Source organism: Neophocaena asiaeorientalis, unplaced genomic scaffold (genome assembly GCF_003031525.2).
Source record: "Neophocaena asiaeorientalis asiaeorientalis breed wild unplaced genomic scaffold, Neophocaena_asiaeorientalis_V1.1 scaffold1, whole genome shotgun sequence".
Lineage (NCBI taxonomy): Eukaryota > Metazoa > Chordata > Mammalia > Artiodactyla > Phocoenidae > Neophocaena > Neophocaena asiaeorientalis.
The window spans coordinates 1,935,308-1,961,568 of NW_020171981.1; the positions used below are offsets into that span (position 1 = coordinate 1,935,308).

The 26,261-nt window shown below is 50.3% G+C and overlaps 1 protein-coding gene and 1 non-coding gene across 5 annotated transcripts; both read left to right on the forward strand.

Annotated features, from left to right (window-relative positions):
- Positions 1-626: 626 nt before the first annotated feature.
- Positions 627-26,261, forward strand: MED24 (mediator complex subunit 24). Of its 4 annotated transcripts, none has more exons than XM_024744390.1 (26): positions 627-1,363; positions 1,678-1,978; positions 2,067-2,149; positions 12,052-12,090; positions 12,439-12,512; positions 12,877-13,109; positions 14,751-14,862; positions 15,013-15,163; positions 15,455-15,568; positions 16,076-16,123; positions 16,532-16,614; positions 16,899-16,985; positions 17,425-17,536; positions 17,995-18,137; positions 18,926-18,963; positions 19,377-19,489; positions 19,835-20,013; positions 20,132-20,231; positions 20,551-20,726; positions 22,828-23,090; positions 23,361-23,544; positions 23,722-23,812; positions 24,120-24,219; positions 25,056-25,136; positions 25,391-25,539; positions 25,701-26,261. In XM_024744390.1, exons 2-26 carry the CDS (start codon positions 1,849-1,851, stop codon positions 25,815-25,817), a joined length of 3,000 nt encoding a protein of 999 aa, XP_024600158.1. In that variant the 5' UTR covers positions 627-1,363; positions 1,678-1,848; the 3' UTR covers positions 25,818-26,261. The 4 variants fall into 4 exon arrangements, with proteins under 4 accessions (XP_024600158.1, XP_024600186.1, XP_024600168.1 ...); XM_024744418.1 differs by having other exon boundaries at positions 19,407-19,489; XM_024744400.1 differs by having other exon boundaries at positions 1,811-1,978.
- On the forward strand, positions 19,225-19,328 carry LOC112400601 (small nucleolar RNA SNORD124). Its single transcript, XR_003003435.1, has one exon. It is a non-coding gene; the product is annotated as a small nucleolar RNA SNORD124 (small nucleolar RNA).

Below are 26,261 nucleotides of genomic sequence, written 5' to 3' on the forward strand. Positions count from 1 at the left end.
TTAGTGGACTGCTCTTCCAGAGTCATCCCTCTGAGAACTGATTTTGCCACTGAAAGTATGACCAAAGAATGGTTATTGGGAGATATGGATGGAGCTTGGACTCATGGATGGGGATATGAGGCTCCTTACAGTATGGGATGGGGGGCTGAAAATAGGGGTAGCAGGACACTGGCTGGAGGCTTCCATGTTGTTCTGGTTGTAAATGTTAGCGATGACCTGTCCACGGGACAGGACAGGGATGAGGCCTGTGTATAGGGAAGCTCAGATGAGGCCCAGATGTTGGAGTCAGAGGTGGGTAGCATTTGCTTTTGGCTTCTCACTGCAGGGAGGGGAGGAAGAAGGGCTAATACCCCAAACACTGGACATAATTATCTACGATATGGTTCCATAGGATAAAGCGAGACATTATATTGGTTTTAATAAACATTTCTTTAAAGAATAGTTTTAGATTTATAGGAAAAAATTTGAAGATAGTAGAGGGTCCTTATGTACCCCACACCCAACCCCCCGCCTTATTAGTATGGCTCATGTTACAATTAATGAACCAATATTGATACATTTTTATTAACGAAAGTCCATGCTTTATTCAGATTGCTTAGTTTTCACCTAATGTTCTTCTGTTTCAGGATCACATTCAGGATACCAAGTTACATTTAGTCATTGTGTCTCCTTAGGTCCTCTTGACTGTAACAGTTTCTCAAACTTTCCTTATTTTCTATATCCTAAACCTCAGTTTCCTCCTTACGTCTCCCTGTAGTCAAGCAGTATTCTGGGCCAAGAGATTCTGAGAGGACTTCCAGATTTGGGGGTGAAGTAGTGGGTGAGGTGTGTACAACTGACAGAGACTCAGTGTCACTTCTGGAATGCAGGTGTGGAAATGAGAAGAACTCAGGTAGATCCAGGGGTTTAGGAGAACAAAAGGAGGCCAGGAAAGAGAAAACCTATTGCTGAACGTATGCCACACCTTTGGTGTGCCTACTAACTACGGGTAATGGAAGGGTGTCGGAAAGTGATTTAAATGCTCGGGCGATAGTGACATCACTGGACGATGCCTGATAAGCGGGAGACCTTTCGAGAGCCTTTCTCCCTAAGCCCCCCGAGTCTTTGGGATGCCTCAGCTCCTAGTAGTCTTTTCCTAAAGGAGAGAAACAATGCGAGCTGACCAGCTTCGTCTCTCGGGTTCCTCGCTTAGCGTCCTCGCTAGCGGAGTCCAAGGAACTACAACTCCCAGAAGACATCGTGGCACGAGCGGTCTCTTGCTGCATTTCTACTGGTTCATGTTTGTTACTCCCAGCCAATAGAAAATTAGCTCTTTGATAAGTGCCAAAATGGCGGTACCTAGAATCTAGGACTGGATTATCCGGTAGGCTTAAATTTGGGGAGGTGGTGGATGAAAAGGAAAGAGGGAATTATAGTTTTAGGGTTGGGGAAGGTGGAGGGAATGCGGGGGGGTGGGGGGAATCTGGATTTGGGGTGGTAGTGGTTGAGGGACGCAGCCAGAGCTAAGGGCGTATTTAGGCAACCGGAACTGGCTTAACCCCTTGGTACCCATTTATTCTTCGTATTAAGCCCATTTGACACCCTCTTCTTAGTGCTCCAGTTTAGAGAAAGTTGATTCAGGAGGGAAAAACCTGACAGGATCCCTACTTTGCCCCTTTCTCCTTTTCCTCATTCTAGTTCTGCTTCTCTTTAATCTTCCTGTATCTTCTCCATTCCATTCAACTCTGTGCTGCACCCCTTCCCCCCGCCCGCCGTTCTTTTCCTCAGAATCCCCTAGCCCCTTCTCTAGCTCGACTTCTCCCACCTCAAGGCTGACCGCCACTGGCCCCGCCTCCTCAGAGTAAAATCATGAAGGTGGTGAACCTGAAGCAAGCCATTCTGCAAGCTTGGAAGGAGCGATGGAGTGACTACCAGTGGGCAATCAACATGAAGAAATTCTTTCCCAAAGGAGCCACCTGGGACATTCTCAACCTAGCAGGTCTCAAGTGAAGTAGGAAGGAAGGATGGGAGGGCTAAACCCAGAATTGTTGTAACCACTCAGTCTTCCTTTGTTATTCCCCTTGCAGAAGCACTACTGGAGCAGGCCATGATTGGACCTTCCCCCAATCCTCTCATCCTGTCCTACCTGAAGTATGCCATTAGTTCCCAGGTAAACTCTTCTACCTATGCCAGAGAAGGAGGGTTTGAAGGTAAAAGACTTGAAATACAGTTGTCAGCTCATACTTTCTAGGTGAATTTGTTTGAACACATCATTTCTCTGAGCCTGTTTTCTTGTGAAAATAATAATACTTCATTGGTTATGATGAATATTACATTAACTTATTCTATCAGTAAATATTCACAGGGGCTTGTATGTGCCAGACGGTGCCATAGGCTCTGGGGATTTAGCTGTGAACAAGGTCTAATCCAAGCACTCAAGGAATATAGTGGGTAATACAGTCTTGTAAATAAGCAGTCAGTCACAGGATGGGACTATGATGTAGGCTCGGACAGAGTACTATGGGAGTACATAGGAGGGATACCTACTCCAGTCTGAGCAACCAGGTAGGAAGTGATGTTTAAACCAAGATGTGAGTGTCGAGTGGGAGTTAGCCAGGCAGATTGATGAGTGTGTACAAAGCAGAGAGAAAAGCATATGCAACGGCTGGGAGACAAACATCACATGATGTTTAGGAACTGAAAATAATGTGGTATGGCTAGAGTAGCAGTTCTGGTCTCAGGACATTTTGTATTCTTAAAAATTGAGTCTCTTACAGAGCTTTTGTTTAGATGTATTATATCTATTCATATTTACTACTTTAAAAATGAAAGCTGAGAAATGTAAAAACTATGTATTTAAAAATAATAAAAAGTAAACCCATTATATATTAATATAAGTAAAATTTTAATGAAAAATAACCATATTTTACAAAACAAACAAACAAAATTAGTGAGGAAGGTGGCATTGTTTTACATTTTTGCAAATCTCTTTAACTTTGACTTAATAGAATACAGCTGAATTCTCATAGCTGCTTCTGCATTCAGTTGTTGCAGTAGGCTGTTTCAGCTGAAGTATATGAAGGAAACATGGCCTCACACATCAGGTATTTAGTTTGAAAAGGGAAGAACATTTTAATAAGCTTTTCAGATAATTGTAGATATTCTTTGACATTACACTAAAGTTCAATAGGTGATGTGAAATCACATCAATGAACTTTTAATACTCTGTTACATTAAAATCCATTGGTCTCTCTCTTGCGCTTTGAATAGATCTTTTACCCATGCCTGATTTTATAAATTGTGAATTGGTCATTTGGTAAATATCCATTACTAAGTTATATAGATATTCTAATTGTTGACACATTTAATTACATAGTGTCATCACATGTCATGGAGCCTCTGGGACATTCCACTGTACAATTGTGAGAGAATAAGAGTAAAAAACGGGGGCTTCCCTGGTGGTACAGTGGTTAAGAATCCACCTGCCAGTGCAGAGGACACGGCTTCAAGCCCTGGTCCAGGAAGATCCCACATGCCACGGAGCAACTAAGCCTGTGTGCCACAACTACTGAAGCTCGCGCGCCTAGAGCCCGTGCTCTGCAACAAGAGAAGCCACCGCAATGAGAAGCCCGCACACCTCAATGAAGAGTAACCCCCACTCGCTGCAACTAGAGAAAGCCTGAACACAGCTACAAAGACCCAACACAGCCAAAAATAAATAAATACATAAATAAATTTTTATAAACACACACACACAAAGCATCCCATTGCTTTAAAAAAAAAAAAAGAGTAAAAAAGGCAAATGACATCTTAGTATTTTAAGAACAGTTTTGACCTCACAGATCCCCAGGGGCTCCTGGACCATATTTTGATAACTGCTGGGTTAGCACTTCAAGGAGGAGAATGGTTTAGAGAGAAAGACAGAGGTTAGGTCATAAGTGACCTGTGGGTGATGCTAAGGAGTTTGGACTTTATCTTAGGGTGACGAATAATCATTTAAAGGGTTTTAAGTGGAGGAATAGTGTGATAGGATTTATATATATATATATACATATATATACTATTTAACGTACAACTCTTAAGATTAATTCATTGAGTTTTAGTAATTGTGTATACCCATGTCACTAACTTCCAAAATAAGATACAGAATGTTTCCATTCTCCCAGAAAGTTTCCTTGTACCCTTTTCTAGTCCATCTTTCCTTCTCTAGTCCACTGTTTTCTATCACCATAGATTACTATTGCCTATATTTGGATTTCATAGAAATGGACTCATATAGTATAAACTCTTAATGCTGTCTTTTTTTATTTAACATAAATGTTGCTGAGCTTTATGTTGTTGTGTATGTCAGTAGTTCATTCTTTTTTTTTTAATTAATTAATTTATTTTTGGCTGTGTTGGGTCTTCGTTGCTGCACGTGGGCTTTCTTTAGTTGGGGCGAGTGGGAACTACTCTTGGTTGTGGTGTGGTGGCCTCTCTTGTTGTGGAGCATGGGCTCTGGGTGCACGGGCTTCAGTAGTTGTGGCACGTGGGCTCAGTAGTTGTGGCTTGCAGGCTCTAGAGCACAGGCTCAGTAGTTGTGGCACACAGGCTTAGTTGCTCCGTGGCATGTGGGATCTTCCCAGACCAGGGCTCAAACCCTTGTCCCCTGCATTGGTAGGCGGATTCTTAACCACTGTGCCACCAGGGAAGCCCTTCATTCTTTTTTTAAATTGCTGAGTAGGGACTTCCCTGGTGGTCCAGCAGTAAAGAATCCACCTTCCAATGCAGGGGACACGGGTTTGATCCCTGGTCAGGGAACTAAGATCCCACAAGCTGCAGGGCAACTAAGCCCGCATGCCACAACTACTGAGCTCGCATGCCTCAACTAGAGAGCCTGTGTGCCGCAAACTACAGAGTCCACGCTCTCTGGAACCTGCATGCCACAACTACTACAGAGCCCACGCGCCCTGGAGCCTGTGCGCCACAACCAAAGAGAAAACCTGCACGCCGCAACTAGAGAGAAGCACGCACACCCGCAACAAAAGATCTTGCATGCCTCAACAAGGATCCCGTGTGCCGCAACTAAGACCCGACACAGCCAAAAATAAATATAAATAAATAAATAATAAATCTTAAAAAAAAAATAGCTGAGTAGTATTCCTCAGCTGGCTCATGGCTCTTATGCTTCCTTTTTCCTCTTGGCATCAAGTCTGCTTTCTGTGTTGGCACATATTCATCTACCTTGTTCTTTTTTTTTAATAAATTTATTTATTTTTTATTTATTTAGTTTTGGCTGCGTTGGGTCTTCATTGCTGTGTGCGGGCTTTCTCTCTAGTTGCGGCGAGTGGGGCTACTCTTCGTTGCGGTGCACGGGCTTCTCAACTGTGGTGGCTTCTCGTTGTGGAGCACGGGCTCTAGGTGCACAGGCTTCAGTAGTTGTGGTGCGCGGGCTCTAGAGCACAGGCTCAGTAGTTGTGGCACATGGGCTTAGTTGCTCTGTGGCATGTGGAATCTTCCTGGACCAGGGATCAAACCCATGTCCCCTGCATTGGCAGGCAGATTCTTAACCCCTGTGCCACCAGGGAAGTCCCTACCTTTTTCTTTTTTACTGCTGCCTAGTGTTCCATATGTAGTATAATTTAAGTTGTTTAAAATTCTTTACTGTTACAGTCAATGTTTTACTGAACATTCTTGTACTTGCCTCTGCATATCTGGGACTGTTTCCCTAGGATAGATACCTAGAAATGGAATTGCTGATTTGAAGAGTGTACACATACTAAATTATAGTAGATCCTGCAGACTGCCCTCAAAAAAAGGATTGTATCAGTTTACACCTGCCCCATAGTGCTTGATAGTATTTCCCCACACCTTTGCCAAGGTTGAATCTTTTAAGATTGTTTTCTAGAGAGGCAAAAAATGACACCATGTTATAAGATGTATTTCCATGATTGTGATATTGAGCATATTTTTTCATGTTTATTGGCTCTCTGTGTATATTGTGTGAATTACTTATGAATATCATTTGCCCATTTTTCTGTCATTAGTTTGTTTTCTTAAATGTTTTAATAACAGCTTTATTTGAGATATAAATCACATACCGTACAGTTTACCCACTTAAGGTGTACAATTCACTGGTTTTTAGTGTATCTAGAGTTGTGCAACCATCACCACAGTCATTTAGAACATTTTCATCACTCCAAGAATTCTTACTGATTTTTCAGTCTTTTAGTATATTCTGTCTTGTAATCATTGTCTGATTTTTATGTTTTAAATTTTCTGTCACTTTTTTACTTTATCATCTTATTTTTTTAGCAGAATTCTATTTATTTTGGCTGCACAGTGTGCCTTGCAGGATCTTAGTTCCCCAACCGGGCATTGGACCCAGGCCCTCAGCAGTGAAAGCGTGGAGTCCTAACCACTGGACTACCAGGGAATTCCCCAGAATTTTATTTTATTATTAATTTTTAAAATATTTATTTATTTGGCTGCATCGGGTCTTAGTTGCAGCACACAGGATCTTCGTTGTGGGCGTGGACTTCTCTCTAGTTCAGGCTCACGGGCTCTAGAGCGCACGGCCTTAGTTGCCCCGTGGTATTTGGGATCTTAGTTCCCCAACCAGGGATTGAACCTGCGTCCCCTGCATCGGAAGGCGGATTCTTGACCATTGGACCACCAGGGAGGTCCCTCCCAAGAATTTTAAATATGTATTTGTTGTCAGGTTTAACTATTTTTTCCTCTATATGGCTTTTGTCTTGCATAAGGGCTTCCCTGCTCCAAGGATCAGAATATAGTCTTTAATTTCTGCCAACACTTCACTTTGTTTAATCCGTTTAAAACTTATTCTGGTGTGAGGAAGAGATCCAAATTTATTTATTTTTCCAAATAGATGGACAATTGGCTCAACTGCCTTTATTGAATAGGCCATTCTTTGTCATATCTTAAATTCTCTTATAGACTAGGGTTTATTTCTTGACATTCTAGTATATTTCATTGACATATTTGTCTTTTCTTGTACCAGTACTTTACTGTTTTAATTACTATACCTTTATAGTATGTTTGCTATGTTGTTAGGGAAGTGTTCCCTTAGTTGTTTTAGTTTTCAAAAATTTTCTTGGCTATTTTCAGGCATTTTCTTTTCCAGACAGATTTTAGACTTAAGTTCCTTAAAAAGGCCTTTTGCATTTTGATTGGGGTTTCCTTGACTTTGTGGATTTGGGGGATTTGTGGATCAATTTTAGAAAGATCACTCTGATTGCAGTTTGAAGAATGAGTTGGAGGGAGGTAAGACAGAAAGCAGGGAGACAATTTTTCTGTAAAGGACCAGATAGTAAATGCTTTCAGCTTAGCAGGCTGTATGGTCTCTGTTAGCAGCCCTATAACATGTAGGCGATATAGAAGTAAGTGGACATGGCTGTGTCCTGATGCAGCTTTATTTACAAAAAAGGTGATGAGCCGGATTCGGCTTGCGAACTGTTGTTTTCTTGCCCCTGATGTCGGCTGTTGCAGTGATTCAGGTAAGAGATGATACTAGCATAAACTTGAGAAGTGGCAGCAGAAAAAAAAAAGGTGAATTCAAGAACAAATTAGGAAGTGGCATTGCGAGGACTTGGTGATTAGCTGGATGAAAGGTGTGAGGGAGAGGAAGAAGTCAAGGCCAGTGTCTAGGTGTCTGGTTTGGACATCCGGATGGCTGATGGGATCGTAAGGAGATGGTGGGAGAAGAGCAGGACTGTTGTTAGCATTGCAGATGAGGGGTGGAGATGCCTTGTTTGATTCTGGCCTTGTTTCATGGAAAGCGCCTGTGTGGGCTGTCAAAGAGAAGACACTCAGTAGGCAGTAGAACATCGATGTCTGGGACTCAGGAGGAGAGGTCAGGGCTGGAGCTACGGTTTAGGAGTTGTCAGCCGCAGGTGGTAATTGAAGCTATGGGCATGGATGAGATTTACCCAGAGAGAGCATGCAGAGGGAGCAAAGAAGTGACCCAAACCATGTTTCTAAGGAACCAGTCACATTTAAGGAACACACATAGGAAAAGAATTCCTCATAGGAGTCTGAAAAGAAGGGGCCAGTGAGGGGAGAAGGAAAACAAGGGAGTGTGGTATCAAGAAAAACCCAGGGGGAACTTCCCTGGCGGTCCAGTGGTTAAGACTCCGTGCTTCCAATGCAGGGGCCGGGGGTTCGATCCCTGGTTGGGGAACTAAGATTCAGCATGCCTCAAGGCGTGGCCAAAAAAAAAGAAAAGCCCACGGAGGAGAGGACCGAAGGATGAGGAGGTGTTTCCTGGTGTGAGATGCTGCTGAGAGGTCAGCGAGATCAGAATTGAGAAGTATCCATGGGGTTTAACAAGTTTGTTGATGAGCTTAATGAGAGATTTCATGTGGTGGGAAGGACAAATGATTGGAGTGGGTCGCATTGTGAATGGAAGGTGGGGAGGTAGAGTGTAGAGAACTCCTATGACTGTGAAGAGAGCATGGTGGTTAATTGGAAGTATAGCGTCTGCGGGAGTTTCTTTTAAAAAGAGAAGAATCTTGAGATGTGTAAACTGGTGGCAAAGGCAAGAGAGAGGAAGAGGCTGAAGTACCAGTGAGTGAGAAATAAATATATGTGCAAGACCTCCATGACTTGTAAAGTGCTATGCAAAATTAGTAATTTATTCTTGCTTTGGAGTCAAGAGGCTCTTTGGTCCAGTGCTGTGCGTGTAGAGGGCCCTTAGGAGTAGCTGAAGGCATAGAATATGAAGAAGGGAAGGGGGATTAGAGAGCAGCTGCAGGGTCTCCCTGGGCTGGCCAGGGGTGCACTGGGCTGCATCAGTGGGCTCCAGCCTCGGGGGCTGGTGGTAGTTCAGAGCTTCTACGTTGATAGATATAGTAGGACTGAGATAAGTTATAAGTCCTGCTGTGAAAAACAGTTCACCACGTGGAAAGTATTTTTAGGTCTTTAGAGTAGAGGGCTTTATCGATACTGTTAGCAGAAATTCACTGAACACAATTCTGAATTTGGAGACAATAAATTCATAGTAACTAACAACATCCCTTAGAACATACAGAATTGGGACTTTCTCTTGTGGTAGTTTGGGGTCAGTTTCTAGTGGAAACATCCAGCTCCCCCTTCAGGTTGGTATCCAACAAGGTTCAGTTCACTTCCAAGCTCTTGCTATGGGGACATCAGTTATTAATAAACAAACACTCGCCTGGAATGCTATGGTCATCCTGCCAGGCAGGCTCCCAACTTTCTGGTCCCTGTCAGACACCAGCTAGTGCTTCACAGCATGACCCACTGAGAGTGGCACTAAACACTAATTGTGTATTTAAGTCCTCTGTGTGTTTTGCTCCTCTTTATCCAAGAATACTGGTTAAAAAATGTCTGAACAGAGAGCAGCCTGTTCATGTGAGGGAGAAATTATACATGGAAGGCATTGCCAAGCATGTAAAATTTGCCATACTGAGTCATTGAGAGTGACTTAGCTTTCTTCTTTTTTTAAAAAAAATTATTTATTATTTTTGGCTGCATCCGGTCTTCGTTGCTGCGCGCGGGCTTTCTCTAGTTGCGGTGAGCGGGGGCTACTCTTCCTTGCGGTGCACGGGCTTCTCATTGCAGTGGCTTCTCTTGCCGCGGAGCACGGGCTCTAGGTGCACAGGCTTCAGTAGTTGCGGCTCCCGGGGCTCAGTAGTTGTGGCACACGGGCTTAGTTGCTCCGCGGCATGTGGGATCTTCCCAGACCAGGGCTCGAACCCGTGTCCCCTGCATTGACAGGCGGATTCTTAACCACTGCGCCACCAGGGAAGCCCTAGCTTTCTTCTTAAATCTTTGGAAATTTCTTTTCCTTTAGTGAAGACAACCTATGAGGCAGGTGGTTATCCTGACAGTTTCTGGCATTGTATTCTGCTTTTTATTTTGGTATATTTTGCCACTGATTTTGAGTATAGAGTTGTAACTATTTTCTATAGTATTATTCATATTTGATCAGCATGCTATAATTTTTTTTTTTTTTTTTTTCGGTACGCGGGCCTCTCACTGTTGTGGCCTCTCCCGTTGCGGAGCACAGGCTCCGGATGCGCAGGCTCAGTGGCCATGGCTCATGGGCCCAGCCGCTCTGCGGCATGTGGGATCTTCCTGGACTGGGGCACGAACCCGTGTCCCCTGCATCGGCAGGGGGACTCTCAACCACTGCGCCACCAGGGAAGCCCGCTATAATTATTTTTTAAAAATATGACAACTTAAAAGCTCTCTGTTAGGTTTGATTTCATTCAGGACAGATTATTTCTTTTGAACTACATCTCCAATCTTATAATGGTGATAATAGGTTTTACTAATAGAAATTTGTGTTATGGTAAAATTTTTTTCAGAATGCTAGTTACTAGAATTCATCAAACCAAAGCAGTCCTACTATGTGGTAGGCCCCAGACTAGGTTCTCGGGAAACATATAAATTTAACACTATTTCTGTTCTCAGGGATCTTGCTGTTCAGATGGCATTTTGCGAAATGTGTTTTGCAGGTACTAGTTAAATGAGATTCCTTGGTCAAGTAAATTGGAAAAATATTGCTTGCTTCATCTCCAGTGATCTTAGAGAGTCTCATTGTATACAAGTATATTATTATGGGTAAGAGCAGTCCTACAGTAAAGAAAGCTCTTTACTAAAAGAACCCTTAAGAAAAGCTCTCTGTATATGTTTATTTCAGGGTTTCTCAAATTCGTATCACACAGAAGCTCTGTGTATGTGTGCATGTGTAAAAGTTTTTAACATCTTGAGGACCCTTTGGAACAGCATCACCCAATAGAACTTTCTACAGTGATAAAAATGTTCTGTATCTGCACTGTCCAGTACAGCAGCCACTAGCCCCATGTGGCTGTTGAGCACGTGAAATGTGGTTACTACGACGAAGGAACTGAATTTTTAATGTTATTTAACTTTAATTTAAACATAAGCAGCCATATGTGGCTAGTGGCTTCCCTATTGGACAGTGCAGCTTTGGAAGCTACTTTGAGAAATATTGATCTAAAGGTGTGTTTTACTTATTCATTCTACAAACATCAACAAGTTGATGGTGGTCACTGAGTAAAATCACCCTTGTCGTTTTTTTTTTAACATCTTTATTGGAGTATAATTGCTTTACAACGTTGTGTTAGTTTCTGCTGTATAACAAAGTGAATCAGCTATATGTACACATATATCCCCGTATCTCCTCCCTCTTGCGTCTCCCTCCCACCCTCCCTAAGCACCCTGGTCTTCAAGGAGCTCCTAGTTTGGTGGGGGCAGCAGGTACCCGCTGTGTAATGATGGGTCTAAGGGGATTACTTGGAGCACCGAGAAAGGATTTCAGCTTTGGGTGGTGTCCTGGAGGTATCCTAGAGAATGAGTATGTATTGAAATTCACATTACAACGTTGTGTTAGTTTCTGCTGTATAACAAAGTGAATCAGCTATATGTACACATATATCCCCGTATCTCCTCCCTCTTGCGTCTCCCTCCCACCCTCCCTAAGCACCCTGGTCTTCAAGGAGCTCCTAGTTTGGTGGGGGCAGCAGGTACCCGCTGTGTAATGATGGGTCTAAGGGGATTACTTGGAGCACCGAGAAAGGATTTCAGCTTTGGGTGGTGTCCTGGAGGTATCCTAGAGAATGAGTATGTATTGAAATTCACTTCCTACTTCAAAGTGGAGTTACTACCTGTTCATTGCAAGAGCAGTTCGTATGTCTCCAGTTCTTGTCCAGATAAGATCACCCTTGGTAGGAGTTGCAGGAGTAGAGTAACTGACCTCACTCGTGTCCATTCTTCTGCCCACCGGCAGTCAAACCTTGTACTATACAGTGGACAGTGTGTGGCAGGTGAACATGAAACATGGCCCTTTTGAATACTCCCAAATCATCTTCTTAGTGGGTTTATGCTGGTGCTGTCAATCATAGTGAGTTTGATGGAAGCAGGGATGGGCACAGTGCCTGGTGTTACTGCCTCTGGGCTTGTGGAAGGCCTCTTGAAGGGGTTGAGATTTTAGGAGCAACTTTAAGTGTCTGTGTTTTGTTCCTCTCAACTGTGTTGTTCCTCTCAGACACCAGTTTTCTGAACTTTATCTTTCTTCTTTCCCTCCAGATGGTGTCCTACTCCTCCGTCCTCACAGCTATCAGTAAGGTATGACCATAGATACTTACAAGCTAGATGGGGGATGGGGGGACAGAGATATGGTAGTGACAGATGGGGCCCCACCTCCTTGACTGCTCTGATAGAGTGGCCTCTGTGGCTGGGCAGGTGGCACAGCATGCCTCTGGCTGGCATGGCTGCCTCCCATTAGAGGGAGGGGGATCCTCAGAAGTGGGCACCGGCAATTAGGAGCTGATTTCCAATGTTGAAAGGCTGCCGAGTCTGAAACCTGGGGTTGGAGGAAAGATGAGCAGGACTCCTGAATGCGCCAGCTGCCTCATGTTTGAGACTGGGGGGTGACTGGGACACCCCGTCGCATCGCCACTGTTCTCTCCACAGTTCGATGACTTTTCCCGGGACCTGTGTGTCCAGGCTTTGCTGGATATCATGGACATGTTTTGTGACCGACTGAGGTAATGGCAGGGATGAGGAGCTCACCACCTTCCAGCATTATCTTAGTGTAAAGGAGAAGCTCCCGGCATATAGGCTCAGACCACCTCTGTTGGTTCCCACACTTCTTCCCACCTGCTCGTCTGCACCCACCCATCCACGTCTTTTTCTACTTACTGCCTTCGGACTAAAGTGCCTCTTCTCTATTTGGAGTAACTCATTTGAAATCTTATCCAGTGAAAGCCAACAGGGCAGTCTTCCCCAGGACTTTGCAAGCTTCCCAACTTTCTTCCCTAGTAAGGGAGTGCCAGGCACCCTGGGGAACATGGGTGTGGGTCGGATTTCAGCCTTTGGATCAAAGACAGATTTTGCATCCTTTCCCGGTAGCTGTCACGGCAAAGCAGAGGAGTGCATCGGGCTGTGCCGGGCCCTTCTCAGTGCCCTCCACTGGCTGCTGCGCTGCACTGCAGCCTCTGCAGAGCGGCTCCGGGAGGGGCTGGAGGCCGGCACCCCAGCGGCTGGTGAGAAGCAGCTTGCCATGTGCCTGCAGCGCCTGGAGAAGACCCTCAGCAGCACCAAGAACCGGGCCCTGCTCCACATCGCCAAACTAGAGGAGGCCTGTATGTCCCCTGGTTCCCCGAGCCCCACCCGTCACTGCTCCATAGCCGGTTCTTTAATTGAGAGGGGAGAGGCAGGATGCCATCCCACTTTTTTCCAGGAGGATCTGAAATCATCCCACTTCCTTTTTTTTCTCCCCATAAGCATTGCATACATCCCAGGGACTTGGGCAGGGTGGCACCCGAGCCAATCAACCAACAGGTATTTACTGAGCATTATTGTATGCCCAGCACTGTGCCAGGTGCTGGGGTTGGGGGCGGGGGGCTACCGAAGGGGCATGTGGCAGGGTCCCTGCCCTCAACAAGTGTACGTGCTAGTGGGGAGCAAGGCTAGTACATAATATACATGGAAAAAACGAGAGGTCAGGACAAGCACGCCATCCATCGCTGTGTTTGTCTCCATGTTACTCATCTGAAAGCAAATAACTTTTGTGTTTGAGTACTGCCTAAAACATCCCTTTAAATGCAGTGCCTGCCTGCTGCCAGGCCTGTTGAGCCATACGCCTCTCTACTCAAGTGCAGATATTAAACGTTGGAACCCTCCAGAGCCCGGGATCAGACAGATCACCTGGTGGGAGGGAAGATGGGTATTTCTGGACGTGGGGCCTGAAGGCCACGGTCTTGCTAATGAGGCTCGGGGCCACGTAAGGATCGCTTGTTCTCCAGTAACGAGAATGCTGGGGTGGGTTACCCCCAGGTCTCTAGGACCTGGTTGAAGAACTTGTTACAGGACTGGTATATTCATTACTTCTCAAAATATGGCTATTGGCTATGAAAAGTCCAGGAAGATGATCACTATGTAAAAGTGGGCTATGTTGACAGTTTGTCTATTTTGAGCGCTTGACAAATGTTTATTGGCTGAAAAGTGAATGAACTTTTAACTTAATTTTATTGGATCTCAGGTCTTATCTTTTTGTTTTTTTTCCCCTATGCTACATGGAGGTTAATGGGCTAGTTGGTGCCATTATTCATCATTTGACCCTCTGGAAGTGTAACTAGGATAAGTGACTTATAAGTGCCAAACTATGTGGTATAGACCATGAGTTCAGGCATTTAGGAGTAAGAGGTCAGTGGGTTGGACCAGTTGGGTAAGTTGTTAAAGGAGCTGGGGCTTGAACATAGACTCGCAGGGTAGTGAGAGTGTGAGGGGAGAAGGTGAGTAGGAGGGCCTTTTCAGAGGGGAGAACAGCGAGAGCAAAGGCCCAGACAGGGAGCAGGTGAACACAGAAGGCTGTTTAGGAATCCAGCTTGACTGCGGTGGAGAGCGGTGGCCGCTTGCAAAGCTGGCCCACTCGAAATGATTTGTGGTCACCTCCCTGTTCTGGCCACTGGACTGCAAGCCCCCTGGGCCTCTCTCTGTCACTGCCTGTCTTCTGCCGTACCTAGTTTCTGAAGTCAGCTGTGGGCGACCCCTAAGGAATCGGGCTTCTGGGGATTGTTTCTAGTGGCTTCATCATTGGTGCTCACCCCCCTTCTGGAAACAGTGCATGCCGCCCTCAGGCCCCTAGCTTCCATGCCATCCTCGGGGGAAGCCTCCCTGCGTGGTTCTTGCGGGCCCAGGGGGTGCCGAGTCAAGGAGTTTGGGGCCAGTCTCTCTCTCCCCTCTGCTCCCCATGACTCTCTGCATTCTCTTTTCTCTGCCAGCCTCCTGGACTGCCATCGAGCATTGTCTCTTGAAGCTTGGGGAGATCCTGGCCAATCTCAGCAGCCCCCAGCTCCGGAGCCAGGCTGAGCAGTGTGGCACGCTCATTACGAGGTACCTGCCCGCAGGGGGATCCGGTGAAGGGAGAGAGGAAAGGCCCGGGTATGGGGGGAAGGTGTGGCCTCTGGCCCTGACCCCTCTGCTCTCACCTCCTCCCTGACTCTCCCTTACTGCCCACACACTGTCCCCTCTGTGTCCCCTCAGCATCCCCACCATGCTGTCCGTGCACTCTGAGCAGCTTCACAAGACTGGCTTCCCCACAGTCCACGCGGTGGTCCTGCTTGAGGGCACCATGAACCTGACCGGCGAGACACAGCCCCTGGTGGAGCAGCTGATGATGGTGAAACGCATGCAGGTGGGAGGCCAGGGCTGCTTCTCTGTCCCCGGGGCGGGCCGGCTGTGCGGGGGTGGGAGGGAGGATTCTTCTGGTCTTTCAGGGGAGAAATAGGGTTTCTCCTAATTCGTGGTGGAACGTGCATGGTTCTGTCAGGTGGAATGGTTCTGCCACGTCACCTGCTGTCCCTGGTTCTTGCACAAGAGTCGGGGAGGTGCCTGTGCTGCCCTCCTGTGACCCACTGACCCCCGGGGGTCAGGAGACGGGAGGGGGGTGGGCGCCCTCTTATGCTCTCCCTTGGGTCTCCCACAGCATATCCCCACCCCGCTCTTTGTCCTGGAGATCTGGAAAGCCTGCTTCGTGGGCCTCATCGAGTCTCCTGAGGGCACGGGGGAGCTCAAGTGGACAGCTTTCACTTTCCTCAAGGTACCTGGGACGTGGGAGCCATGGAGAGCCAGTCTCAGAATGGTTCTCAGGAAGAGCGGAGACACCCTGGACCTTTGCCCCGCATTTCTCCCCGCTGACTTCATGCTCAGCTTGCCAGGTCCCCCAGCACAAGTTGCCCTGATTTTCCCTGAAGGTCCCAGGGCTGTTCAGCCTGCTTGGCAGGCCTCTGCCATGTCTTGGCCCACAGGTGCTGGGAGCTTGGTCATCAGCCATGTTGGCACGGGGCAGCTCCAGGAGCCCACTTTCACTTAGAGCATTTCCTTGTTGAGCCATGGAAGTCCGGGGTTCCTGGGCCCTGTGGGCTGAGGGCTAGCGGGCGCTTGGCTAGACGTCAGCTTTTGCATTTGGCTCTTTGAGCGCTTTCACTTCCAGGGCAGGAGTGTTCCTGTCTCAACCCAGAGCAGGGGGCGGAAGGGATGCCTTTTGTTCTGGGTGAAAGAGAGAAGAAATTGAGCTTCCTGTTTTTCCCCCTGCCTCACCCTGTAGATTCCACAGGTTTTGGTGAAGTTGAAGAAATACTCCCATGGGGACAAGGTAAGTTAAAGAAATGAGATGGGGAGTTGGCATGGGAACAGGTGAATCCTTGTTACAGCTCTGGAGAAACAAGGGCAAGGGAAGGGTCACTTGGCCCTACCTGGGCGGTAGTGCGTTCTTGTGCTGGGGAGGGCTGGAAGCGGGGGTATCCCCCGAGCATCCGCGGGCATCCACGCACAGAAGGCAGCCAGGCTGCTCTGGAGGCGAGGGTGCCCGGGATGACCAGGGCCGAGATGGCAGGGAGCAGTGATGCCCCATGCTGTCCCCGTCCAGTCGCTGGAAGCCAGCAGTGGGCACGGCCGACCTGTAGGCTGCTGTACCCAGCAGGGTGTCATTGTGAGCCTGCATCACGGGCCACGGGTGGGCGGAGGACCTGGAAGCCAGATAGCAGTTTCTGTCTCTTTGCAGGACTTTACCGAGGATGTCAGTTCTGCTTTTGAGTTCCTGCTGAAGCTCACACCCTTGCTGGACAAAGCCGACCAGCGCTGCAAGTATGAGGTCCCCTGCTCACCTCGCTGTACTGGAAGGAGTTCCGGCTCTTCCCCTGCTCTTTGTGCCAGATCAGCACTGGGGACCGGCTCCGTGTTCCTCCTCTCGGCAGGGGCAGGAGGCAGCAGCCTCGTGGTTGCTGAGTGCCCAAGCCCCTCTGCCTCCCCGCAGGCACTCTAAATGTTCTTCACCCTAAAGGAGGGAGGATGTTGGGCAGGGCCTCACGGCTCGCCCTCCATAATCCCTGCAGTATGCCTAGGCCCCCCATCATCTTTTTCCCTCACAGCTGTGACTGTACAAATTTCCTACTCCAAGAATGTAGCAAGCAGGGGCTTCTGTCTGAAGCCAGTACGAACAACCTCATGGCCAAGCGGTAAGTATGAACTCCCGGGCTGGCCCAAGGGCCCCTTGACCACCCGCCTCATGTCCAGACTGGGCTGCTGGGTGCCTTTTCCCTCCTGTCGAGGGTTTGAGTGTGGGTGATGGGAACCACACCTAGGGTTACCAGGGACAGGAGACACTGATTTCTGCAGACCAGGGTTTTGCACTGTTAGGGCTTTAACTCTTGCCCTCCTTTGTGATCCAAGTAGAAATTGTAAGACTTCCTTCAGTCTTAAATGAACTTTCAAAACAGATGTAATGACTAGAGACGATTTGAAGCAGTTGCGATACTGGACGCACTTTCATAGGCATCACCCGAGCCCGTGGTGGTTATGTGCTTCGTGCCTTCTCTGTGCCTCTGCTCCTGGGCCTGGACTAAGGAGCGTGTCAGGAATTCATCTCTGTTCCCTTACCTTCTCTTGTGGCCACAGCAAAGCAGACCGGGAGCACGCACCCCAGCTGAAATCAGATGAAAATGCCAACATCCAGCCCAACCCCGGGCTGATCCTCCGCGCGGAGCCCACCGTCACCAACATCCTCAAAGTGAGTGCGCTGTTCCCTTGCCACCAGGGGCATACCTTCCCTCTTTCCAGTTTCCCTCTTCTTCCAGATAAGTAAATAGGCCACGGACCTCTCTCTCTTCTGGTTACTTTGGAAGTAGAGAAAGGGGGAAGGTGAGGGAAGCGCCCCTGGAAACAAGTGTTTGTTGAGCTTCACTGGTCAGCCAGGCGCTGTGGTGGGTGTGGAAACAGCGCTGAATCGCATAGCAGAGACCTCGCCCATCCTGACTCCAGCGCCGTCGTCCCAGTTTAGTCGAGAGGAATGGATCGGAGAGCAAAGAATTTAAGGAACGGATTTCCAGATTGGAGTCAGATGTCGATTAAATGGCAGGTCCTGGTATCCCGTTTAATGGAGACATGCAGAGAGAGAAACTGTGGCTAGGCTGTATCTGGGGGGGTCTTCAGTGTTCTTCAGGACTTGGTTTCCTGTCTTGTCCCCAGACAATGGATGCAGACCACTCCAAGTCCCCGGAGGGGCTGCTGGGGGTCCTGGGCCACATGCTGTCTGGGAAGAGCCTGGACTTGCTGCTGGCTGCTGCTGCGGCCACTGGGAAGCTTAAGTCCTTTGCCCGGAAATTCATCAAGTAAGGAAGCCTGAGCCCCTGACCAGGGTCTGGGAGGCATGTGTGAAGGAGGAGGTGGGGACTTCCCTGGTGGCCCAGTGGCTAAGACTCTGTGCTCCCAATGCAGGGAGCCCGGGTTCGATCCCTTGTCAGGGAACTAGATCCCACATGCTGCAACTAAGAGTTCACATGCCACAACTAAGTTCACATGCCGCAACTGAAAGATCCCACATGCTGCAGTGAAGATCCCGTGTGCCGCGACTAAGACCCGGCACAGCCAAATATAAATAAATAAATATTAAAAAGAAAGAAAGCAAAAAACAAAGGAGGAGGTGGCAGAATAAGGGCGAGGCACTGGGGTCTGAGTCTCCCCAGAGATGCCAAGGCAGAGCGTCCCAGCTGGAGACCTGGGGGAAGGGCCCGTTCTCTGGACCTGAAGTGCTGTTTTCCCTTCAGCTGAGGATGGAGTGCAGGTGTTTGGCAAGGTGACGAGGTGTTGGACAGCAGGTGTGGGGGGATGGTGTTCATACCCACTTATTAATAAGGGACTCTCAAATTCTGCTGACTTTTTGGATTGACCTGGAATTTGATGTGTAGAATGTTGTTCCATTCAGCGAGCCATTCTCTAGGCCTTGGAAATCTTTTAAAAATAGAAAGAGTTCTTGTTTCTGTAGCAATGGTGTTCCTTTTAAGTTGAACCCATAATTCAGACTCTAGTGACCGCCTCTCTGAGTGGGCAGAGCCCCTGACCCCAGCCGCTGCCCAGCCCTTGCCCTGGTTGATGCAACCTGTCTCCATTCCTTCTGCAGTTTGAATGAATTCACGACACACCGCAGTGAAGAAAGCAGTAAGTCAGCTCCACACACCCCCGGGCCCAGTGGTGCTGAAGGAGGGGTGTGGAGGGAGAGAACAGGGGAGGGAAGAGGACACTTTTGCTCATCCTGGGGAGGCTGTGTTCTCCCCTAGGGATGACCGACTGAAGCTTTTGGGGAGCCTTGAAAGAGGGTCATGCTGGGAAAAGCATTCTTCCCCAAACCACCCTTTGTCTCTCTCCATGCCCCGTTACGATTTGGTCAGGTGTTGGGGGAAAGGAGGGTTCAGGAGTCTTTGGTTCCAAGGAAGGGATGATGTTCCAACTGAGACTCAAGAAAAGGGTTCTGAGCCTCAGAGCTTTGAAGGAGCCACTCGGTCCCTGAGCTTCCTTGCGGCAGATCCTGAGCCCCTCCCGACCCAGACAAGGCCTTTGGGCCCCTGCCCTAGGCTGGGGGTCAGCCTTTTCATCCTTCACAGCCAAGGCGGCCTCAGTTCGAGCCTTGCTCTTTGACATCTCCTTTCTCATGCTGTGCCACGTGGCCCAGACCTATGGCTCAGAGGTGAGTGTGACGGGGAGCAGTCAGGATTGGGGCACTTGGGACAAAGGGGAAGGTAACAGCCAATGACTCTCCCCACCTCGCACCCCTACCCCACCCCCGTCAATGTCCCAAGCCAGTTAGTTCTCCTGGCTGCAGAAATCAGATGCCCCCGCCCCAAGTCAATAGATGCCCCCTTGTCATGTCCTGAATCCTTCAGTTCCACACCCACCACTAGGTGGCAGCATAGCCCCCTGTCTTGCCCCCTCAGACGAATTTGTCCCCAGTTCTTCAGGCTGGGAGCGGGGAAGCCACTGGGCAGGAAGAGAGGTGCAGGGTGCTGCACCTCCCCACCCCCTCCTTTCTCAGGTGATCCTGTCCGAGTCAAACACGGGAGGAGAGGTGTTCTTCTTTGAGACCTGGATGCAGACCTGCATGCCCGAGGAGGGAAAAATCCTGAACCCTGACCACCCCTGCTTCCGGCCCGACTCCACCAAAGTGGAGTCCCTGGTGGCGCTGCTCAACAATTCCTCGGAGATAAAGCTGGTGTCAGTGGCCTGGGCGCCCACTCCAAGGGTGGTAGTGCGGGTGGGGCCCAGACCCTCTCCCTCAGCCCATCCCACGCCCCCCAGTGGTGATTTTTCTCCCATTCCCACCCTCTTGTAGGCAGATGAAGTGGCATGAAGCCTGTCTCAACATTTCGGCGGCCATCTTGGAAATCCTCAATGCCTGGGAGAATGGGGTGCTGGCCTTTGAGTCCATCCAGGTAGCCCCACCTTTCCAGCGGCCTTCTCTCTTCCCTGAGACACAGAGGCAGTCTTCGATAGCTTGTAGGGTTTCGTAAGAACGAAAAGACCCTTAATCCAGGAGCCTGTGTGTGGCTCTTGATCTTTCTTGTAGACATAGTGTTAGCTGCTCCGTCCCCCGCAGGGAACTTGGGGAAAATCAGACCTGTGGTGAAAAGAGGTGTGGAACATGGCCCTGGATCCCACTGCCGCGCTGAACTGCCCACGGAGGCCGGGGCGGGTGGTGGCCAGGGAAGGGGAGAGGGTGGACCCGTCACCCTTCCCCCCCCCCCCCCCCAGAAAATCACCGATAACATCAAGGGGAAGGTGTGCAGCCTGGCAGTGTGTGCTGTGGCCTGGCTTGTGGCCCACGTGCGGATGCTGGGGCTGGACGAGCGTGAGAAGTCGCTGCAGATGATCCGCCAGCTGGCAGGGCCGCTGTACAGCGAGAACACCCTGCAGTTCTACAACGAGAGGTCAGCGGCCCATCCCCTCCCTTCTGGAACTCTGCAGGTCTGTCCTGAGAAGCCAGCGCCTCCGGAAACCACTCTCTTCCTCTTCTCTTACCTTCCCAGACATGCCGCTCCCCTGCTCAGTCTCTTCCTCACTCACTCACGTTCTCAATCACGTCTTCACTCACTGACTCAGCAACGCTTAGTGTGTGTCTCCGTGCCGGGAGTGTTATTATCCAGCACCCGCTGCGTGTGCGCCAGAGCTACAGACCCCACATGGCTATGATTCCTGCCCTCAGAGGGCTCGAGTCCTGGGGAGCTGGCTTGCCAGAATGGAATGGTTATCGTAGCTCTGTCACTCTTAGGGAACTGTGAGCCCATCTGTAGATCTTATAGGCCTTGGGTCTGTCCACCCCCTCCCTACCCTGCCCCTCCAGGCCCAGCTATCTTCTGTGCCATTTTCCTGCCTGGGCTTTTCAGGGACTTGGAGGACCTCCCTAGCGACTTCAGCTGTGTTGGGTTCAGTGGTGTTGGTTCATTTGCCCATCCAATAAGCTTTTTAAAAAAACTATGGTGGGGCTTCCCTGGTGGCGCAGTGGTTGAGAGTCCGCCTGCCAATGCAGGGGACACGGGTTCGAGCCCTGGTCTGGGAGGATCCCACGTGCCGCAGAGCAACTGGGCCTGTGAGCCACAATTACTGAGCCTGTGCGTGCAATGAAGAGTGACCCCCGGTTGCCACAACTGGAGAAAGCCCTTGCACAGAGGCGAAGACCCAGCACAGCCATAAATAAATAAATTAATTAATTTAAAAAAAAAAAAAAAAAATACATAACATAAAGTTTGCCACCTTAACCATTTTTAAGGGCACAGTTCAGTAGTGTGTTAAGTATATTCACACTGTTGTGGAACAGATATCCAGAACTTTTTCATCTTGTAAATCTGAACCTGGACGCGTTAAACAACACCCCTTCCTGTCCTTCCCCCAGCCCCTGGCAACCACCGTCCTACTTTCTGTTTCTATGAATTTGATTTCTTTAGGTACCCCGTGTAAGTGGAGTCATGTAGTGTTTGTCTTTTTGTGGCGGGCGTATCTCACTTTGTGTAATGTCCCCAAGGTTCAACCATGTCATTGCACGTGTCAGAATTTCCTTCCTTTTTAAGGCTGGATCGTATGTATATACTACATTTTGCTTATCCATCCCTTGGTTGATGGACACGTGGGTTTCTTTCACTTCTCGGCTTTTGTAAATAGTGCTGCTGTGAACGTGGGCAAGCACCAAGCAATGAGTTACGAGTGATGACCCACAAGGTAGCCATCAGGACGTCTTTTAAGAGAAGTGGAAACACTGAGCTGAAATGAGGTTGGGAGGATCTGTAAAATCCCGTCTCCTCTTTATTCCTCCCCTCCCTCAGCGTCCTCCCCGCAAAAGTCATGGACTGTTTTCTGTGACGTAATCCATTCAAAGCACCCTGACTCCTGTCTGGGAAATCTGTGGCTCCACCATGCAGGTGGAAATAGTGGCCGTGAAAGTCATAGTGACTTTCCCAGAGCCACCCAGTGTTCCCTGAACGGTTCGCGCTCAGGCCCAGGCCTGCATTTCTTGTCGAAGACTCTTCATGAGAAAATTCCTGGATATACATTTATATTTGCCCAGCTACCAACGGCCGGGAAAAGTCTTGTGGGGCAGTCCTTGGGCCCCTGTCCTGGAAGTAACAGCTACTTTGGGAGGAGGCCAAGGCTGGGTGGGGAACCCCCGCAAGCACTCAGCCTAGAGGGAAGTGATTGTATTTATTTATGCCAGAGGATTGTCAGGGCCCAGGCCTGGGGGATGGAGGAAGTTGGAGAGAGAGAGTGAGAGAAAGTATGAATGAATATATTGCTAGAATGACCTGGGGGAGGCAAGTGCCCCGGCCCCCCATAGGCTGGTGCTGGAGCCGGACTCGTGGGGTCAGGTCTCCTAGGGGTTTGCGACTTCCCCTTGTCTCCTCCCTCAGCATAGAATGGGGTTAATTCCGTACCCCAAGTCCTGGGAAGAGTCGGGCCTGCCCGTTCCTGCCCCCACCCCAGCTATTGAAGCTGCTGCTGCCTGAACCACAGGCCCTCCCGCCTCCCTTCCCCCACCAGGGTGGTGATCATGAGCTCCATCCTGGAGCACATGTGTGCGGACGTGCTGCAGCAGACGGCCACACAGATCAAGTTCCCGTCCACGGGCATGGACACCATGCCCTACTGGAACCTGCTGCCCCCCAAGCGACCCATCAAGGAGGTGCTGACGGACATATTTGCTAAGGTGCTGGAGAAGGGATGGGTGGACAGTCGCTCCATCCACATCTTTGACACCCTGCTGCACATGGGAGGCGTCTACTGGCTCTGCAACAACCTGATTAAAATACTGGGAAAAAAGGCGTCCTCAGACCGCCGGAGACAGCTGAGAAAACGCCTGACGGGACCAAGCGTGGTCTGGTCCTCTGGCTTCTCAACCCCCAGCCCAGTCGGCCGGGCTTCTCTGCGAGGCCCACTGAATGCAGAGAAGATTCCTTGGACTCCAGAGGCCGGTCCTCGCCTCGGGAGCTCCTGGGGTCTGAAGGGAGTTGCAGGACGTCACTGCCCACGTTGAGGGCCCTCAGCTCCTCGGTCCTCCTCTGCCCCGTCCTTCCAGGAGCTGTTGAAGGAGACGCGGAAGGAGCACACGCTGCGGGCGGTGGAGCTGCTGTACTCCATCTTCTGTCTGGACATGCAGCAAGTGACCCTGGTCCTGCTGGGCCACATCCTGCCTGGTCTGCTCACCGACTCCTCCAAGTGGCACAGCCTCATGGACCCCCCTGGCACCGCTCTCGCCAAGTAGGATTTTGTGGAGAGCCTTAAGTCCCCCCAGCCTGGAGTGGGGCACCCTGCCTGGGCCACCCAGGAAGCTGGGCTGTGGGGAAGCCCTGTCGGGTGGGGCCTGATCAGCATGGGCACAGAAACCGCGTTGGGGCCTCTTTGATTTTACCCCCTTTTCCTGGACCCCTTTGCCAGGCTGGCCGTCTGGTGTGCCCTGAGTTCCTACTCTTCCCACAAGGGGCAGGCGTCCTCCCGCCAAAAGAAGAGACAGCGCGAAGACATCGAGGTAGGATGGGGCCCTTCCCCCGTTCATCGCCCTGGTGCGTGCTCAGCAGATGTTCACCGAGCCTCTGCTGGTGAGAGGCGCCTTCCCGGCACAGGCAGCCAGGCACGGTCCCTGCCTCTGGGCCACTGTGTCAGGGGTGACTGTGTGGGAGGGTCTCTCCCTGGGGTAGTGGGAGAGGCGAGGCGAGGGAAGCTGACCCCCTGGAGATGCTGCCTGCGGCCTATGGGGGCTTGACTCCAAACTGAGCTCCAGTCCTGGAAGATTTGGGGATGCAGCTGTGGGTAACAGTGGCTCTCCTGCCCCCCAGGATTACATCAGCCTCTTCCCCTTGGATGACATGCAGCCCTCGAAGTTGATGCGACTGCTGAGCTCCAATGAGGAAGATGCAAACATCCTTTCGAGTCCCAGTGAGTGTGTGGACGGGCCGGGCGGGCTGTTTCCTTTCCCGGGAACTCACTCCCGAGAGCCGCTGTGCAGCTCGCTGGCTGGTCAGAGAGGCTGTGGTAGGAGTCTGCCGCATTCCGTCCCCTGCAGATGCTATGTTTCCTATCCTCGAGCGACCACAGCTTGCTGTGGATCACTCCCTAAGGGCTGAAGCTCTTCTGCCCAGATCCCGTCCCAGCCTGGGGCGCATAGTTGACCCTGCCTCACTCCTCACGGCAGTGAGTTCACTGCCTTGGTCACAGGCTGTGCCACTGACTCACAGCTCTGACCTTCCTTCCCCTGAAGCAGGCCCCGAGACCTGGAGCAGGCCTGGGCTGGTACTTGGGACTGCTCCCCACTCTTCCTGCCTGGAGAGCACCCCAACTCCACCTGCTTCCCTAGATGTCATCGCCTCTCCCTGCTAAGGGCTCTTCCGTGGTGTTTAATTTTTCCTGTTTCCAGAGATTTCTCCCGAGCCTAGAAGTTTCTCTGAGGTCTTTTAGGGACTAGGGGACCAGTTGTGCACTTGAACAGAGGAAAGATGCCATGACCTTTGGCTAGTTACTTAGCAAATCTTAGCCTCAGCTTCCTTGTCTGTAAAATGGAGACGTGAGGATTAGCGGTTTCAGCCGTATGCAGCCCACAGATTGGCACCTGGCGTGACCAGATGGTAGTTCTCTCTTACCTGCTTGTGGGGAAGCCTGTATTTGGGGCCCATGTGACTGGACCCAAGCATCTTCTCCGGCCGGGCCCTCCACCCCCGACAGGTGAGGGCTCCCGTGGGAGGCCGTTGGCTCAGTGCCCCTCTCTTGCCCCACAGCGGACCGGTCCATGAGCAGCAACCTGTCAGCCTCCCAGCTTCACACGGTTAACATGAGAGACCCGCTGAACCGAGTCCTGGGTGAGGCCTCCCAGCCCCGCTCCCCACCCTCCTCCCCTCTGCCCTCCGTCCCCCCTGATTGCAAGCTCTCCTGTCTCCCCCAGGCCCCCGTCGCGTCCCTCTATGGCTCGCCCCCAGCTTTCCTTTGTGCTTTCTCTTTTTGACGTCCCCATTTGGGGGGACACCCTTAGCACTTCTTTCTTCTCCCAGAATCTGACCTCTTCCCAAACCCTTCTCATGGAGTTCTGCTTCCCCCCGCCACCCTTTCCTCACAGCCAACCTGTTCCTGCTCATCTCCTCCATCCTGGGCTCTCGGACCGCCGGCCCCCACACGCAGTTTGCGCAGTGGTTCATGGAGGGCTGCGTGGACTGCCTGGAACAGGGCGGCCGAGGCAGCATCCTGCAGTTCATGCCCTTTACCACCGTGAGTGCTGTGCCCCCAGGCCGCTGGCCCACCCTCCAGCTCAGAGCGGGTCAGCACGTCGCAGGAGAGCTTGGGGTCCGGCAGCCAGGAGGGAGGGCTCCTTCCTCCTGGACGTCACACCCACCATTACCTTGCTGAGCAACTGTCTGTCTGTCTGACAGGTATCGGAACTGGTGAAGGTGTCAGCCATGTCCAGCCCCAAGGTGGTTCTGGCCATCACGGACCTCAGCCTGCCCCTGGGCCGTCAGGTGGCCGCCAAAGCCATTGCCGCCCTCTGAGGGACTTGGAGTGACCACAGGGGCTGGCAGGCAGGGTCCCAGCCCCGGGCGCCTCAGAAAAGGACGTGTGGAAAGATGAGACATCATTGCTCATATCCACATGATGTAACTGCCCTCAGTCGGTTTCCAGATCTTTCCCCTGCTCCTGACTTCTGACCTCTAAGACGGCTCCCAGTTTCTTTCACAATTTCCTTTCCCACTGCCAGCACCTGGTGCGTGTGAGCAGCCTGGTTCCTTGACTCCGGGCGGTCTCACTGCAGCCCTCCCGCCCGACCCCTGTGCGAGCCTCCTGCTTCCAAGAGTGGATTTACCTCCGGGGAACTTTACAGGTGCAGGGTATGTGTGTATATGTGTGTGTGTGTGTGTGTATATATATATAAAATCTCTTTTTACATGGGTGTGTTCACCTCGGCTGGCTTGTAAATAAAGACCTCGTGGATCCCT

What these genes read in the sequence shown, in the direction of transcription:
- MED24 (XM_024744390.1), top strand. Translation starts at nt 1,849, where the DNA reads ATGAAGGTGGTGAACCTGAAGCAAGCCATTCTGCAAGCTTGGAAGGAG. An exon ending in AACAACCTCATGGCCAAGCG is followed by an intron (nt 16,986 to 17,424) that starts GTAAGTATGAAC and finishes TTGTGGCCACAG; the next exon opens with CAAAGCAGACCGGGAGCACG. An exon ending in TGGCCTTTGAGTCCATCCAG is followed by an intron (nt 20,232 to 20,550) that starts GTAGCCCCACCT and finishes CCCCCCCCCCAG; the next exon opens with AAAATCACCGATAACATCAA.